The sequence below is a fragment of the Pseudochaenichthys georgianus genome, chromosome 5, assembly GCF_902827115.2.
Source record: "Pseudochaenichthys georgianus chromosome 5, fPseGeo1.2, whole genome shotgun sequence".
Lineage (NCBI taxonomy): Eukaryota > Metazoa > Chordata > Actinopteri > Perciformes > Channichthyidae > Pseudochaenichthys > Pseudochaenichthys georgianus.
In genome coordinates this window covers 34,458,791-34,477,173 of record NC_047507.1, presented here as the reverse complement: position 1 = coordinate 34,477,173, position 18,383 = coordinate 34,458,791, and the positions used below count along the sequence as shown (strand labels likewise).

Below are 18,383 nucleotides of genomic sequence, written 5' to 3'. Positions count from 1 at the left end.
TAAAGAAAAACCCCTTGTATTTCAATTTTGGTTTTTCAATTTGAAAACGAAAATCGAATATCCAGTCGTTTTTTGTTTTTGAATATCCATTTGTGAAAAGAAAATCCAATGACCAAAACATACACTGACCCTCAACAGTGCATTACAAGACATCTATCAATATGTGTGTATACCTCCACCATTAAACTGTCATATTCTGCACATTTCTTATACTATCTACATACATGATATACAAGAGTATAATTAATATGTATAATATCAGTTAAAATAAGTGCTTCAACATAGTTAACATTGCAGGAAAGTTAATTGTCAAGCTCCAAAACAAACCATGCAATATATTAGACTTTAAGTATTTTGTCAGGCTTAATATTTATCTCTAGATACCCCCAAAGCATTTTGCTTATTTAAAAGAAGACCTTAACCTAAAGTATTCTTTAATGTTTAAATAAAGGTTAATTAGTTTGTCTGTTTTGCACCTCCTCCTATTAATATCTTTTCATGTCCGGCACTAAACAGTTCTATTGTAGAGATCACTTACAGTATCTTCTTGATTTTGTATATTCTATATTTCTATCATTGACCTTCTACTTTCCCCCTATTTTGTATGTACTCTATGTACTCTCTAATATTTGTTTCATCAAATATAACATATTCAACAAAAAAATGCAATAACGTGCTTTAACCACTTGGCGGTGCGGGTTAAAAAACGTTCATGTTTAAGGTGTTAACACAACAAATTGTACTTTTTATTATTAGTGTAGGACACTTATGTATGTATAACATCTGAAGATGTGTAGTTATATTCATGTTTTCAAATCATTTTACAGGATATTGCTATAATATTTGATATGTTTTACTTCTAGACATTAATATCTGATTTGTAAAACATCATAGACAGAAAGGTATAACCGTCATTTAATGGTAAGCTATTGAAAGATGTGTCTCCCATCACCCAAAACCCCTGACTATTCTCTCAACTCAGTATTTACATTCTTTAATTCAAAGAAAATCAATAATATCTTTAAAAACTACAAGTCCCTGTCTATCAGCGGTGCACCGCTACCTATCTACCAATTGTATCAAATATAAAAGTCAGCCGAAATAGTATTGATATTGCAAGGAGACGTATTGTGTGAAGAGAAATTGAAGATGTTGTTTAATTGCTGATATATTTATGATCTCCGTCACGTATTCAGTTTCGGTGGCAGTTCTTCCAGTTTGTCAAAAGGTCTTCTAATCAGGACTCTATAAATAAAGAACTAGGGCAAATGTGTAATATTTAATGCAGCCAAACCGTGTATTACAATTCCATTATGTGATGACTATCAAAGACAAAAGCAAGCACACTCGGAATAAAGTATTATTAATGTTTATGTTTTCGGATTTCATATCGCATAAACACCATATCCCAACGTGCATTGTGGCTAAAACATCCAAACACCGAGCTTCAACCATAGTTGAGGATCTTGGGTAATCAGTTCAGTGTTCAGTGTGTATCGCCTACGTCTGTTTCCGGTGACTTTATTTTGAAATTCAGTTCCTGACGGACGGCAAAAAAGCCCAAGATTATAGAATTAAACAAATAAAAAAAACAAGGATAATTGTGTGTTATTTAGAAAAGAATAACAAATTAGAAGGAAAAAAAGATTTAAAAAATACAGATTTCAGTATTCTGAGGCTCTGAGCCCCATTTCTTTTCCTCACGGACGGCCAAAAAAGTCCGACATTATACGATTTAAAATAAAATCAATAATCGTGGCTTGATATTGAGTAAGAAAATGTTTTTATGAACCCCACAGTTTCCGGTCTTCCAAGACCCGACCGGACAAAAAGACGTGGTGCAGGCACAAAACATACTACCAATAGAAATACATTACTTTTAAAATCGTTCTGTGTGACAAGAAAAAAAGGGGAAAATCGTGTTGGTGAACACGAATGAATAGATTAAATGTCGTGACTATAACACGAAATGCTGTGAGACTGGGTTGAAATACTATAAACGACGACATAAAAAAACATACCCTATCACGTTTTATTGTCCCCAGGGTTACTTGGCTCTACTTTATTTTCCAAAAGGAAAATTAAAATATAACCAATTCAAATTAATAATTAAACAGGACTAACCCTGGCAGCCATTTTGTTTTGTATCACAGGAAGAAGAAGCTGTTTACAGGATGTGGATGAAAGAAAGATGGCCACAAACACTTCACATGTCAGAGAAAGTTCAGGCTGTTTGGCAAAAAAAAAAGTCCTCCATGTCTAACAACAGAAACAGAAAAATATTAGAGAAACTTTGTTGTGATTTTGGCTGCCTTTGAGAGGCCCTATTGTGCTTTTCTGAGTTTTCCCTTTCCTGTAGTATGTAATATAGGTTTCTGTGCATGTTGATGGTTTGGAAAGGCTAAAATCCCGAAGTTGCCTCCAGAGGGAGTTTCTCTCCCAGACACCCCTGCCTGAAACGCCTCCATTGAACTCCTTTGTTGAAATGTCATCATTAATTATAGCTTTTTACTAATGTTAGCTTTTTACTTCTGGAGATGGCATTTCCGCCAATTTTTTTTGCCACAGAGATAATTTCAGCTTTAATCCGAAATGGAATATAAAAGTCCGAATATACGAGGGAACCCGGGCGTTGCTTACTTCCAAGTCGGCCTAAAAAAGTACGCCATCTATGCACCACTCTATGGACGTTGTCACAGTACGTGTGTGAAGGAGATGAGCACTGAATATAAGTCACTTTGGAGGACAAAATACTTATTTAGATTATGACTGCACATATTTTGGGATTTAGTCTTCATCATCTTCTTGTGTCCACAGTTGTGGTGTTAATTACAACTCAGATGATCGAATCTTCATTTCATTAATACAAAACACAGCCGTCTGCTCTCCACTCACAGCTGTAGCTGGTGCCTAGCAATAACAAGCGGGAAATTCAATTTAGCATGAGGAACGGTTGGCTGTCACGCCGCGTTCTGGAGGCCACGCTCATAACCATGTCATTGTTGGTGGGATATTTGCGTTTACATTTTTTTTTAATGATAAATATAATTTAGTTTTCACTGAATCAACTGATTAGTTCACCAGAAAGCAGGACAATTGTAAATTGTTACACTAAATGTGCACTTTACATACTGTTCTTTACACTTTTTTATACTCTTCTTATTTTATAAAATACCGTAATTTTCGGACTATAAGACGCGCCTTTTTCCCATTTTTCGACCCTGCGGCTTATATAACGGTGCGGCTAAGCTATGGATTTTTACAGCTAACGGCCACTAGGGGACCTCCTAAATCTATGGATTTTACAGGTTACAGTCCACCACCTTTAACTCTATGGGCTCTATGGCCGGTCCTCGCCCCCCACCTTTAAGCGGCGGGCTCCAGCAGGAAAAGCTGGAGGCCGGAAAAGAGTGAGACAGGTAGCGTGCAAAAGTAAAAGTGGAACCGAGAGTGGTAAGAGAGACAGAATGAGAGCGAGACAGTTTGTGCAAAGGAAGTTTTCATGCACAAACCCTCATTATGGAAAACAAACGAAGCATCTGCAGCCACTCGACATCAGTGTCAATTGTGCGTTCAAAGTGGCACTACGTGTTCATTGGGAGGCGTGGATGACGAGCGGCGATAAATCATTCACCAAAACTGGTCGCATGCGAAAAGCAACTTTCGCTCAAGTTTGCGATTGGATCCTGACAGCGTGGAGGAGTGTCAAAACATCCACGATCACCAACGGGTTCCGAAAGGCTGGACTGCTGCGTGATGAAGAGGAGGATGCCGCCACAGCTGAGGCCCTTCAGAGGCTGTTCGATACCGACAGTGACGAAGAGGAGTTTGTTGGTTTTGAGAGCTTCCTCAAACAGCCATCTCTTTCCCGACAATCCCCTCTGTGCACGAACCCTTACATATGGTAATTAAACATTAAAACACCTGCGGCTCATAGTCCCGTGCGGCTTATATATGTACACATCATTCAATTTAGCTGCTGCGGCTTATATTCAGGTGCGCCTTATAGTCAGAAAATTACGGTAGTTACTTTTTTCACATTTGTTTTTAACATTTTCTCTTCTTTCGACAGGTGGAGGCATTTAAAAGTAGCTTTTTTGTTATTCTTGTCTATTTATGACTCATATCTATGCTTTACTTTGGTGAATGTACTCCAATAAAAAACCTTGCTGCATGATGACAGCTTTGGGATAAACCATTATAACTTACAGGTGCAGGGGGCGCTGTCAGTGGGGACTCGATGATGTGGATAATCCCATTTACAGCAAGAATGTCCCACCCCACCAGCAGCCGCTTGTTCACCATCTTAAAGCTCTAAGGGGAAATCATTAGAAAGCCAAAGACACAAATCAATAAACAAATGTTGATAAAATATCTCTGAAAACAATATCTTAAAGCTCAATCCAAAACTAACCTGAACCAAAGAAACTGGCTTCACAATATATTATTTATTTATATATTGCAAATCCAATTTATTTTGAAAAAAAAACATTGCAAAGAAGCACAACACAACTTCAAATGGGGGAAAAAAGTACTTTAATGTTTAGAGGGATAATATTAAACTCTAAATACGCTCAACCTGTATCATGTATCGTAAATTAATTTTATTAGCTTCTTATCTAACATATTAGAATATCTTTGTTTTTGTGAAGCTCTATTGTCTTATCATCATATTGTGTTGTATGTGTGTTTCTCACCTCATTTTTTCCATAGGTAACATTCAGATTGAACCCAAGTCTGGATACAATGACTTCTTGGTGCTTCAGATCCTTAAATGGTCGTCTGCTGTGATTGGCTGAGATGTGATACTCAAGATCTCTACCAGACAGAGTCTACACACAGAGAAACACACGCACGCACACACACATTTAAAAAATCTCTGCAGTCCATGTCCTCTGTTTGAATCATTTACCGAAAACATTTTCATCAGATAATCATATCATATCAAATGAAACACAGTGACAAAACACAATCAAAACATTTGTTTTAAATAACTGTGCTCTCTACGCTCCAATGTTAACGGAGTGATCAATAGTCGACTAAATAATACTAAATATTGTAATAAAAATATTGTAAATATAATATGTCTACACTTCATTTTAATTGCTCTTAGATATAACAACTTTATTACCTATTACTACTGTAACTATTTCCTAAAAGTTAACAAATAAATGTGTTAAATGTTTTATCTTTTTTAATTCAGTTAAAGGTAGGGTAGGTAAGAATGGAGAAACCAGCTCTAGTGCGCTAGAATTTGAAAATACACAACTGAAAAAATCTACCCCTTCCTTCAGACTTCCTTACAGAGCCCCTCCTCCAACACACATGAACGCGCACATGACCAATGAGGGCACGAGATAAGTTTGTGCACGAGATGGAAGGCTGACAGGCAGGTAGGCCATCCAGTTATTTTAGCCGGGCCGGCTAAAATGATTGGTCTTGCTTTTTGCAGCGCCACGGCTTCCACAGATGAAATATTTGTATATATTTATTGTCAAAGCATTTAATTTATTCATTGCTATCGGGATGTTAAGAGCATTCCATGGAATATAACAAAAAGTGTTTCTGAAGTGAATTACCTACCCTACCTTTAAGTATGTTTCTATCCTGCTTTTGTAAATGTCTAATTGTTCATTATTAAATGTTGATATACAGTTAGATATAAATATAAAATACACCTGCCTTCTTTGAGCATTATATAAACTCCAAATCATTAAAACAAGTTAACTTAAAAGGGTACCTGATGTCGGTATTTGAAATGCATTTAGGTATAGTTATTATTATTGTTATTGAAGGGTACATCACCTGGTTTGGAGCAAAGCCGGCATTATGAGGAACAAACAGCGTGACCTCAGACTTCCTGTGAGACATAAAGTCAACGAGCTGTTTGCCCTCCGTAGACGAGCCGCTATAGTCCAACAACAACTACACAAAGGGAGGAGAAAGAAAGAGAGGAATGTGAAGTTATTTGTAGTTAAAACTTTAAATCCAAGTCAAAAGGTATTTATGCATTAAGATGATAATGTGATTTGCTCATCAGAACCCCTCTCGACCAGCAAGGACCACAGAGATTATAGTTTGTATTTTGATGTGTTGATCTGTTCTTGTCGGATTTGGGAGTCAAAATATTGATCCTAGGCCAGCACATTTTTTTTAATTTTGGTATGTTCCATTTCCAATTGCGGTCGTTAAAGTCACTATGTATGATTTAAAAAATTCCACTTTCGATTCCAACAATGGAAGTGTAGAAGTTGTGAGAAAATAGAGACGAATCACTCCTAACTCTTAACACATTAACACAGCTCGAAACTAGAGAGACAACCAGTGCTTAATTTCTGCATTCAAACGATACAGGATTTTCTCTTTGGTAAGGTGAGGTTGGGCACAGAGCCTTGGGGTGAAAACAGCTAGTTGTTTTCGTTTCTATGGTTACTTCCCCTGCTAGCTTTTGCCACTACAGCTTTCATCTGATTTGTTGCCATTCGAAAGGTCAACTGTTAAAGTTGAAATAATTTGAACTTCGAGAGTAGCGATCTGCAAAAAAGTCGAGCAGTGCGTGACACCGAGAGTAGCACTTAAACCTGGGCGGTAACACTGTTCATAGAAACAGAACGGCAACGGCAGTTTTACCGAGTATCATGTAAGTGCAGCTGTTTGTGCGCAGATAAAACAAAACATACAAAGTAACACAAGATAAAGCCTGTGTTTAACCACAGATAATGGTGAATGATATTCATAGAGGCCGCTAAGTAGCATCATTAAAAGACACCTGCATGAATATGATTGGATTCTTTTAGTCAGCTTAAAAGCTGTAAACAGCTGGCGCATGAGTCCTTGATGGTGAAATTTGAATGAGGTTGTCGATCATGCAAGCACAATACTGTGCTTGAAACAATGATGTTTAAATAAAGCACATTCACATTTACCTTGTAAAAGATAGAGAAGTTGCTGTAGGATGCAAGGACGCTGGTCAGGACGCCATTACAGAAGTCTCCGTTTCCAATGTAATCGGCAGGACACACACACGAAACATCTGCCAACACACACACACAAGTTTATTTCAGCAAAGGAACCCTTACATTTGAAATTAATGCAATTGGTGGTGAAACTGTTTCAACTTATCCATTTGTTAAGGCACAGAGACTTATATAAGCAAACATTCTGAAACAAAAACATTTTGTGGTTCCAAATTCTGAAATGTGAGGATTTACACATTTTGAAACAAAAGTTTCTGTTTCATAATTTCATTCTGATTACCTTTTTTCCTATTTTATGAAATTATTGACATTATTCTTATGTACCTGACAAAATCAGATATGTTGGATTTATAATTATATTACAATAAAGTCAATAAATCAAATCTATTTTAATCAAATGTTAAAATGATAAAATGCCACCAACAACCCTTAAAGACGAAAGAGTATGACCAGTAGTATAAAGAGATAAGTGACAGAATGAGTAATGAAAATATTCGTCCCGAATTATAAATGTGTGTCTGAGTCATCACCAGAATAGACAAGGGGTTTTGTGATGCTGCAGCAGACTAAACAAAAACAAACTAAAGCAACATATGCCGTTTAGGAGCTGAAATCTGGGGTGATTAAAAAACATCTTCCTCTGTCCGAAAACAGACTGTGCTGCCGCAGTACCTTTGAGCCTGAAGCAGTAGGCATCGTACATGCTGCTCTGGTCCACAGGTTCTTTATAATTAACCAGGCCCACGTGGTTGTCTCCACACTTGACCGAGGGGAAGCGTATCGGGTATCCCACCTTCCCCCCCTCCATCCAGCCGGCCACGCACAGATGCATCCCCAGCTGTCAGAGAAGAAGAACGACAACTGCCGGATAAATGGTGCATCACAAGTACCGGCATGCACTGCTGAAAAGTATACTTCAGTATTATCAGTATAAAGCAACGTCTACAACTACAAAATTCAGAGACATTTTGACTATGTGACTGAAACTTGGGTGCGCGTCCCGATGCTAACATTACCCCCGCTGAGTAATTACTAATAGCATAAGTTGTATTGTTAATGGCGTTGCCATTTATGTGAAGAATACGTTTTGTGTAACCACGTTGGTTTCCAAATCAATTAGTAAGCAACTCAAATGTTTAGCCTTGAATATTGAAGTGGCAAAGGGCCAACAGGTCATGGTGGTGGGCTGTTAAAGACCCCCCTCAGCAGTCAAGAGGCGCTTTCACACCGGAGTACTTTTCCCAGTATAGTTCCGATAGTTCTTGAAATGTTGCGTTCACACCAAAACAAATCGGAACTAGAACTTAGTTCATGAGAACCTTTTCACCCCCTTTTTAGTCCCTGCTAGAGAGCAGGTACTTTCATGTGAGAAAAAGGTTCCCATTTCTGATTGGCTGGGCGGATTGCAAACCACGCCGCGTAAACCTCAGAAAAGTTTTGTGAAGCCGCCATTGTATTTTCTGGCATTAGCATTATTAGCATTAGCATTAGCCCAGCGCACCAACGGAGAGAGACTAACTTATGGCAACACAAACAAAAACAGGAGGAGCGATTTACTCGGAAGGTCCCCAACTCCGGGTACTTCCGGCCGGGGACTTCGGGTGGCAGTATACGCCGTGAAGTTGTTTGCGGCCTGCCAGTAAACCCAAAGCAGAAGAAGAAGTGACGTCAGTGGCTTCATTTGCCTAATCCTCCCTCAGGGACTTATTCCGGTGTGAACGCGATCTGCTCTTTAGTTCATCAGAACTAAAGAGTTCTGATAAACTAAGTACTGGGAACTAAGTACGGCAAAGTACTTGGTGTGAAAGCGCCTCTTAGTCTTCGTTGGCAAATCTTTTATCTCATCTTGACTACAAGGAAATAGTGCTACTTGGCGATTTTAACTGGGACTGGTTAACTACAGTGTCAGAGGATTTTAAAAACCTTTGTATTTCATTATGTGTTACACAGATTGTAGACAGTCCTACTCACCCTAATATTAAGTCCCCTAGTAAATCCTACTTAATTGATCTCATTTTAACTAATGTTCCCCATAAATACTCATCTGTGGGAGTATTTGTAAATGATGTGAGTGATCACTGTGTTGTAGCCACAATTAGGGACACAAAAGTCCAAAAGAGTAAACCTCGCATTATCATTAAGAGAGACATAAAACATTTTGTGGAGCAGGGTTTTGTACATGACCTGTTTGGTTTTGATTGAGGAAAAACCGATCTGTTTGATGATGTTGAAACTGCATGGTCTTATTTTTATCTTGGTTTTATGGAAATGATAGATAGACATGCACCCCTGCGTACATTTAGATTGAAGGGACGAGATAATCCTTGGTTTTCTGCTGAACTGTCTAGTCTCCTGCATGAGAGAAACAAGGCCTGGGCAAAGGCTAGGCAATCAGGCTCAGAGGTAGACTGGCTTCATTTTAGGCAGCTAAGAAATAGCTTCACTTCACAAATCAAAAGTGCTAAGTCAAAGTATTATATGTCAGTTACCACAAAAAACCTGAATAATCCTAGAACATTTTGGAAAGCCATTAAATCTATATCCACCGGTGAAATCCGTAATGAGCTCCTTGCCTTACCACAGCATCTGGCACTATATCGGACAGGGTTACTATGTTAAATTGTTTTAATGAGCATTTTGCAACTCTGCTTCTGTGAACACCACAGTCAGTGACTCTGAACAATGTGGTTTGGAAAACCCCTTCAGTTTTTACCTTTTACTATTTACAAGTTAGATCCTAAGAAACCGGCTGGCCCAGACAACGTCAGGGTTTCCCACACATAGACTATACTGGGACGGCGGCCCAAGTATATTTCGCGAGTCATTTAGGTTTTTTTTATATCATAATTTTTATTCGTCCGTGACCACGATGCCATCTGCGATCGATTAACTTGTGGACAACGATCCCTCACTCTACGCCTCCTGTACCCAGTCCCGTACTGGCCATCGGGAGGACCGGGGGGTTTCCCGATGGCCTGGCCTGTTAAGTGGCCTGCCTCACACAGGGTGACTGGCTGTCTACAGGATGTGGCCTGCCGACATGGCCACTGTCATACAGATCATAAATCAAAGCCCTTGATTGGTCTCTGTGTGTCATTCAAGCTCGGGATAACCTCAGCTCAGGTGAGGTAAAGGAGTGTTTAGATAGTTAACTTAGTCTAAGTTCTCAGTGTGTCTCAAACGGTTTGGTCACCATTTATGTAAACACATATTTCCAATTGAGGGTGTCAGTGTTTTTTCATATTGGATATATTATTGGTTATGGCCCTGATTTTATGATTATTGAAATGTATACAGTTCTGTTTCATATAGGTGTTCCCATATATCTAGTCTCTTTATTTACCCCTCAAAGTGCACCAGATTGATGCATTTAACTCCAACATTTAAAAAAAAATCGTACTGGGGGAGCATGCCCCCGGACCCCGATAGAGGATTTGAGGTCCACCCCCACTTAAAATCACATGGATAGGTTCCTAAATACATTTACCATTTTTTTTTTAAATAGTAACCCATGACCATATGTTTATTTGTGGGTAGTATATTTAAACTATAGGGCTATCACTATGGGCCCTGCCTGTACCTGCTCGCTCTGCCATCGTGTGAAGGGTCTGCTAACAAGCGACCAACAGAAAGGTTCATGTTAATGTTGTTGCACGTCACCTCAACCCCCCCCCCCCCCCCCCCGCGCGCTAACACCACCCCCCCCAAGTATATTTCAAATCTGTGGGAAACACTGAACGTAGAACCTTTCTTTTTAAAGATAGCTGCAGATTTTATTGCACCACCTCTTACTTCTCTTTTTAACCTCTCCCTCAGCACGAACACAATTCCAAAAATAGAAGTCAGCTTATGTCTTGCCTTTACTAAAAGGAGGGGAGGCCACTTTATTAAATAATAATAGGCCCATCTCTAAATTATCAGTTCTAGCTAAGGTTCTTGAAAGCCTAGTGAGTGAACAGGTAAAGGAGTTTTTATGTAAAAAGGACATCCTGTCTAAACATCAGTCAGGCTTCAGAAAGCAACATAGCACCATCAGTACGACAATGAAAGTGGTGAATGACATTACGAGTATTTTAGATAATAAGCAGAGTTGTGCAGCTCTGTTTATTGATCTTTCCAAAGCGTTCAATACCGTCTATCATCATATCTTGAAGCAGAGGCTGGCCAGTATTGGCATATCCAGCCATGCAGTGGGGTGGTTTGTGAACTACCTCTCTGAAAGGTCCCAATGTGTTCATTTTGATGGGCTGTCTTCTGAGTGGTTAAACATCACTAATGGTGTACCACAAGGTTCAGTTTTAGGTCCACTTTTCTCCATCTATATCAACAGCTTAGGTCAAAATGTGGATGGAGCAACTTTACATTTTTGTGCGGACGAAACCGTGATGTATTGTGTAGGTCCCTCCATTATGGAGGCTGTTGTTAACGGTCCCATGTCATGGCCATTTCTACTGATCATAATTCCATTGTTGAGGTATACTAAAATAGATTTATATTGTGCAATTTTACAAACTCACAATAGGTTAAATGTTGATACAACTAAGGTAATGCTATTTTCAAAAGCTAAAAAGAGACCAGAGACCGCTTCGGATATTGTTACTGCGCAAAGAAAAATACTTGAAGTGGTTGCCTGTTATAAATACCTTGGTATCTAGCTTGATGATTGCCTCTCTTTTAAACGTCATGTTGATAATCTGCTTAAAAAGCTGAGGTTGAAGCTAGGTTCCTGTTTCTCACTTGAGGCCAGGAAAAGTCTCTGTGACCTTTTTACCTGTGCTGGACTTGATCTGATTTATATGAATGCACCTGACCTGAACAAGTTAGATGCCGCCTATCAGAGTGCGCTGAGATTTGTTACAAATTGTAAAGCACTTACCCTGTATGGGCAGTGTGCAACTCGATTTTAACAGGATAACAACTGGTGACTTCTAGAATTGTGTGAGTAACATTCTGTTTTTAGACTTCTCTGTTTCAGTGTGTGTACTCTGTATAAATGCTCTGTAGTTGATCTGACTGAAATTGTGATTTTAAATCTCAAAACCGCTACAGTATCTGTTAGGCAGAAACTTGTGACAAGTAATTTGACTGAAACCTTTAAACTGAACTAACTGACTGCTAGGGTTAACTTTAATTTCCTTCCGGGAAAAGATTGTCCCACTCTTGACCTAACAATCAACATCGGCACCTCTGTTGTTTCCCCGACTCAGACTGCAAGGAATCTGGGTGTGATCCTAGATAACAACCTGTCCTTCACTGCAAACATCGCTGCTACAACCCGCTGCTGCAGATACACGCTTTACAACATCAGGAGGATGCATCCCCAGCTGACCCAGAAAGCCACGCAGGTTGTGGTCCAGGCTCTCGTCAGCTCACGCCTAGACTACTGCAACTCCCTCCTGGCTGGTCTACCTGCATGTGCCATCCGACCTCTGCAGCTCATCCAGAATGCAGCTGCTCGCCTGGTCTTCAACCTTCCTAAATTCTCCCACACCACGCCGCTCCTCCGCTGCCTTCACTGGCTTCCGATAACTGCTAGAATCCACTTCAAGACAATGGTACTTGCGTACCATGCTGCGAATGGATCTGGCCCTTCCTACATCCAGGACATGGTTAAACCGTACACCCCAGCACGTGCACTCCGCTCTGCATCAACCAACAGCTCGCTGCACCCTCGCTGCGAAGGGGACCCAAGTTCCCATCAGCAAAAATACGTGGGTTTGCTATCCTGGCTCCAAAATGGTGGAATGAGCTCCCCATTGACATCAGGACAGCAGATAGCTTACACACCTTTCGGCGCAGACTGAAAACTCATCTCTTTCGACTCCACTTCGAGCGATAGAACTATTAACAAAGCACTTATAAAGGACTGGCTTATCTAAAGCCAGTTGAGTAGCACTTGAAATGTTTTTGCTCTAGGAAACCTGATGTACTTATATGATTCTGTTTTCTTCAAGTTTGTATTTTGTTGGTCGAACGCACTTATTGTACGTCGCTTTGGATAAAAGCGTCAGCTAAATGAAATGTAATGTAATGTAATGTAATGTATGGCAGGGCAGGCTGGCTTTCACTTACTGTACGGAGGCTCAGTCATTGGTACATGTTCATATATAAAGCCATGTTGGGGAAACTCCCATCTTATATCTGCTCTCTGATCACACAGAGAGTTGCAGGTAGCTATTGCCTGAGATCACATGATGTGGTTTTGTTACATGTGCCAAGTGCAAGGACTGCCTTAGGTACGAAAGCTTTTATGTGCACAGCTCCTCTTGCTTGGAACAGTCTGCAGATTTGAAACTGAGCAAATTGGTTCCACTGCATGTTTTTAAAGCCTGGATAGGTGAAATGCTCTTTGATAATGGTGGTACTTGTCAACGCCGATAGGTATGTAAATATGATGTATGATGTCCTTTATTGTTTTCTGTTGTTTTCTGTTTCATGTTGTACTTGCTGCAGGTCTCCCTTGAAAAAGAGATCGATAGGGCCACCTGGTTAAATAAAGGTTTGAAATTGAATATCCATTAATTTTAGCTCACTTTTAGCTGACTATTTTAACTGTTTATCTATTACGTTTTGAGATTCTTGTACCACATTCCTGCATCGTTTCTGAACATCTTTAGATTACAACTGGATTTAGTTAACGACTGACAGGTGTGTTCAAAGATCAAAGTGTTTCCACAGCAACGCCCTGCCAGTGCACGAGAGACAGCCTGTCAGAGAATGTATTGACAATATTGTAGGACTGCTTGATTATGGCAAAAATCATAATCACGATTATTTTGGTCAATAATTGATATCACAATTATTAAATACGATTATTCATTGACTTTGAAAATATCCATTTATTGAACTTTAAAACAAATACAAATAATAATTTGAACAGTATCTTTTTAACTGTTGAATACCCTGAACGTATAATTCAACTGAAAAACCAATACAAAAATAAATAAAATAAATGATACATTTATATTTACATTTAAATAAATAATATCAAAAATAATAAATACCAATAAACAAGATCAACACATATTTTGGAGCGCACTTCCACAAGCTACTAAACATATACACTGAACAAAAATATAAACGCAACACTTTTGTTTTTGCTCTCATTTTTCATGAGATTAACTCAAAGATCTAAAACATTTTCTATATACACAAAATAACCATTTCTCTCAAATATTGTTCACAAATCTGAAAAAATCTGTGATAGTGAGCACATCTCCTTTGCCGAGATAATCCATCCCACCTCACAGTTGTGGCATATCAAGATGCTGATTAGACAGCATGATTATTGCACAGGTGTGCCTTAGGCTGGCCACAATAAAAGGCCACTCTGAAACGTGCATTTTTGCTTTATTGGGGGGGTCTGGGGGGGTCCGAAAACCAGTCAGTATCTGGTGTGAAGGGTAGGGGTAGGGGTAGGGTTAGGGTTACAGTTAGCCACCTACTGCTAATTCCACTTGTCCTTCGGCGTCCTGCTACAACTCCGGTGACATTGCTGGATCTTTAGCCACTGCCGGTTTCCTTCTGCTTCGGCTAAAGCACCAGTGCCTGCATCTTTGGCGACAGACTGACAGCCTTGCCCTGTTGTCTTGCTGTCCTGGTGCGACATGCCTTTGCCGAGACTGCTGCCTATCGGTGACTGCTAGCCACCTAGGTAGCTCAGTCACCAACAACCTGCTAGCCTTCGGTGCTCGACTTGCCACGGCATCAAAAACGGAATATACTACCACCACGGACCCTTCAGGATATTCCTATGACAATAAAGTCCATGGCCCTGTCCAACGCCCACGCTATATCCACAGAGGTTCCAGACGCCGGTTTGTTTACTCTGGGAGCGCCATTCCTTCACTGTGGACTGCAGGATGCGCCGGCATGTATCAACTGCGTCATCAGAGTGATGCCGCTCATATCACTAATATACATCACTTCTTCCTCAAAAAACACACACTCCCCTCCCAACTGCTGAAGTCTGTCAAACTTGCCTCCCTAAACATACAGTCTCTCACAAACAAATCACTTGTTTTAAATGAATTTGTTGGAGATAATAACATTGACTTTTTATGTCTTAGTGAAACTTGGCATAACAATAGTGACTATCTCTCCTTAAATGAGGCTACACCTCTAGGATATAAATACTTTGAGAAAGCACGCAACTCTGGGCGTGGTGGCGGGCTAGCGCTTATTTATCGGGAAACTTTTGGCATGGCTGAAATCCAGGTTCCTGATCTGCTATCATTTGAGTGTCTAGCTGTTAAATACCTAGCTCCAGAACCCCTACTAATCGTCTCTATCTATAGACCACCAAAGGCAAATAAAACCTTCATCTCAGACTTCTCAAGCCTACTCACAACTATATGCCCTACTTTCACCAGGCTGGTTATCCTAGGGATTCATGTTGATGCCCCTAAGTGCTCACTGGCCACAGACTTCCTCAACCTCCTGGACTGTCTCCCTCTTACCCAACATATACAAGAGCCTACTCATAAACATGGCCACACCCTTGATATTGCCATCACTGGTGATGTCACGGTTACCAAAACCCACATTCTTGAGCTTGGCATGTCTGACCACCGGATGGTGCTGCTGGATGTCATGTCATTGGATCCTGGCAAAAAATGTACCATAACCTTCTGTAAGACCAAGGACATACAGTAGACCATATTCAGCTAACGTCTGCCCTCTCCTCTGCCCTATCCAAGCCCCATGCTGCACTCTCACTTGAAGAGCATGTGCACCGGTATAATAACACCCTGCATGAGTGCCTAGACAGGCTGGCACCTTAAATAACCCGAGTGGTGTCTTTCCATCGCTCTGCCCCATGGTACACTGACCAGCTCAGAGCGCAACAATCAGATCGTCGGAAGATTGAGCGCAGATATAGGCAAAATGGCCTAACTGTTCATCTGCTCTCTTTTAGAGATCAGCAGAAGGACTATTCCTCGGCATAGAGAGCAACCAAGTCAGCCTACTACTCCAATTTGATTGAGACAAATCATAACAAACCCAAGCACCTATTCTCCACAATACATCGGTTGCTCAAGCCTAGTGATCCCTCATCAACCACTCCTACAACTGATGACTGCAACCGCTTTATGGAACTTTTTAAAACAAAAATTGAAAACATCAGGCTTAACATCGCCAAAGCCTCCAAAAAATAACCTGTCTTTCCCCAACATCCTGTACTTGCTCCGTCAAATGCACCAACCCTTAACTGCTTCACGGAGGTCACGAAAGCTGAGCTTTAAAAAATCATCTCAGCAATGACCTCATCTAGCTGCGCCCTTGATCCTATCCCCACCTCCCTACTGAAAGCCTGCTCTCCATCCATTATTCCAACTGCAACCATCATAATAAACAAATCCCTGTTGAGTGGTGAGGTTCCCCCCTCCCTCAAACTGGCAGCCATCAGACCTGTCCTGAAGAAGCACAACCTGGATCCTGAGGTACTCTCAAACTACCGCCCCATCTCAAACCTGCCTTTTTTAGCTAAAGTTCTGGAGAAAGTTGTTGCCCTTCAGCTTCACGAACATCTCCACACTCATGAGCTCTATGAAACCTTCCAGTCTGGTTTTAGACCAGCTCACAGCACTGAAACAGCTCTGGTCAGGGTTCGAAATGACCTGCTGATGGCGGCTGACTCTGGTTCCACAAGCCTACTCATCTTGTTGGACAAAAGTGCAGCATTTGACACTGTTGAGCATCGCATCATGTGTCGGCGACTCCAGGAGGTGGGAATCATTGGCAAGGCTCTGGACTTTTTCCACTCGTACCTCACAGGAAGACAGTAATATGTCCGTCTTGGGAAAAGCACCTCCGACACACACTATGTCAACTCTGGTGTACCCCAAGGGTCAGTCCTTGGGCCACTGCTCTTTTTAATTTACATGTTGCCCCTGGGACAAATACTGAGGAGCCATAACATCAACTTCCACACAAATGCCGATGACACACAGATTTATTTCCAAACTGCCCCAGATAAACATCTGGCACTTTCAAAAGTCTCAAGATGCCTGGAACACATATACCACTGGATAAGCAACAACTTCCTCCAACTAAGGCTGGAGCCACACGAGGATGATAACGCAAACGGACCGAAATCGATATCAAAAAAGTATTCCGTCCACACGCAATAGGCACCAGAAACGTAAATCTCTCCGGTTTGCCACCAGCAGATGAAAAACACCCACCTCTCCGCCTCTTCCATGGGACGAGGGGACCGTGCGGCAGAGTTTCAGTTCGATTTTTTTCCGCCGGTCAACGTGTCCGTTAAAGTTTAAATCTTCCGAAATGTTTTCGAAATGTTTTCGAAAAGTGCCGGTCAGAGATCTTCTTTGTTACAACTCTATATAATAATATAAGAATAAAAAACAGAGCCTCTCTTTTCCTCCCCCTCTTCTGACAGCCCAGCAGCTGATCTCAGAGCAGGAGAGGTGGGAGAGGCGGGGCTATTGCTTCAATGTTATCAGGAAATTATCGTATAGGCGTAAACACAGAGCCATTTGCCCCCCCAGAGCGTTTTGTTCGCAGATCTACCCACCTTGGGACCCGTTATCGTTTCATGCATTTTCTTGTCGGCCTCGTGTGGTCTATATGATGGAGAACTGTAGCAGATATGACCGTTATCGTCCTTGTGTGGCTGGGGCCTAAATGGCAGCAAATCAGAGGCCATTCTGATTGGAACACCACATCAAACACAAAAAACCGATATCCCTCATATCAGCATCAATGGCCACTCCATTCCCCTCTCCCCACTTGTAACGAGCCTAGATGTGAAACTGGACTCATCCCTTTCATTCCAAGCACACATTAAGACGGTCTGCCAAGCCTCATACTACCACCTGAGGAACATCTCCAAAATCACTCCCTCAACAAACCGGATGCAGAAACACTGGTCCATGCCTTCATCACCTCCCGCATTGACTACTGCAATTCTCTGCTTGCAGGCATTCCAACAAAAAACACGCAGAGACTGCAATATGTACAAAACTGTTCCGCCCGGCTACTCACAAAAACACGCAAATCAGAGCAAATCACCCCCAGCTAGCGGGCAACATTCTCACAACTTTGGCTAATGTTACCTATTGGTTCTAATAAGGTTTTAAAGAAACGTTTTAATCTGATGTTCAAAGAACCTTTTTAGGATGTTTATTTTTTCAAATAATGTTTCTATAAGGTTTAAGGTTAACTAAGACATAACGTTTTAACTGCAACATTCAGGGGATGTTTTGAGGATGTTATTAAGGCCTGAGATGACAGAAAGTTTTTTTATAAAATGTTCCTTTCATGTGATATGTTAACAAAGGTGGAACGTTTTGCCTGCAACATTCTAAGGATGTGTTTTGGATGTTGTTGGGTAACACATTAAAGATGTTCTTTATAAAACGGTCTCTCAATCTTACATGATAA

At 40.7% G+C, this 18,383-nt stretch overlaps 1 protein-coding gene across 1 annotated transcript in view; it reads right to left on the bottom strand.

Moving 5' to 3' along the window:
- stab1 (stabilin 1) overlaps positions 1–18,383 on the bottom strand; it is a 134,425-nt gene that overhangs the window by 13,892 nt on the left and 102,150 nt on the right. Inside the window, exons 63-67 of the mRNA XM_034083428.1 lie at positions 7,650–7,815; positions 6,927–7,033; positions 5,806–5,925; positions 4,698–4,832; positions 4,210–4,314 (exon numbers count right to left, since the gene is read on the bottom strand). Coding sequence (XP_033939319.1) covers positions 4,210–4,314; positions 4,698–4,832; positions 5,806–5,925; positions 6,927–7,033; positions 7,650–7,815 — 633 coding nt within the window. The remainder of the gene's footprint in view (positions 1–4,209; positions 4,315–4,697; positions 4,833–5,805; positions 5,926–6,926; positions 7,034–7,649; positions 7,816–18,383) is intronic.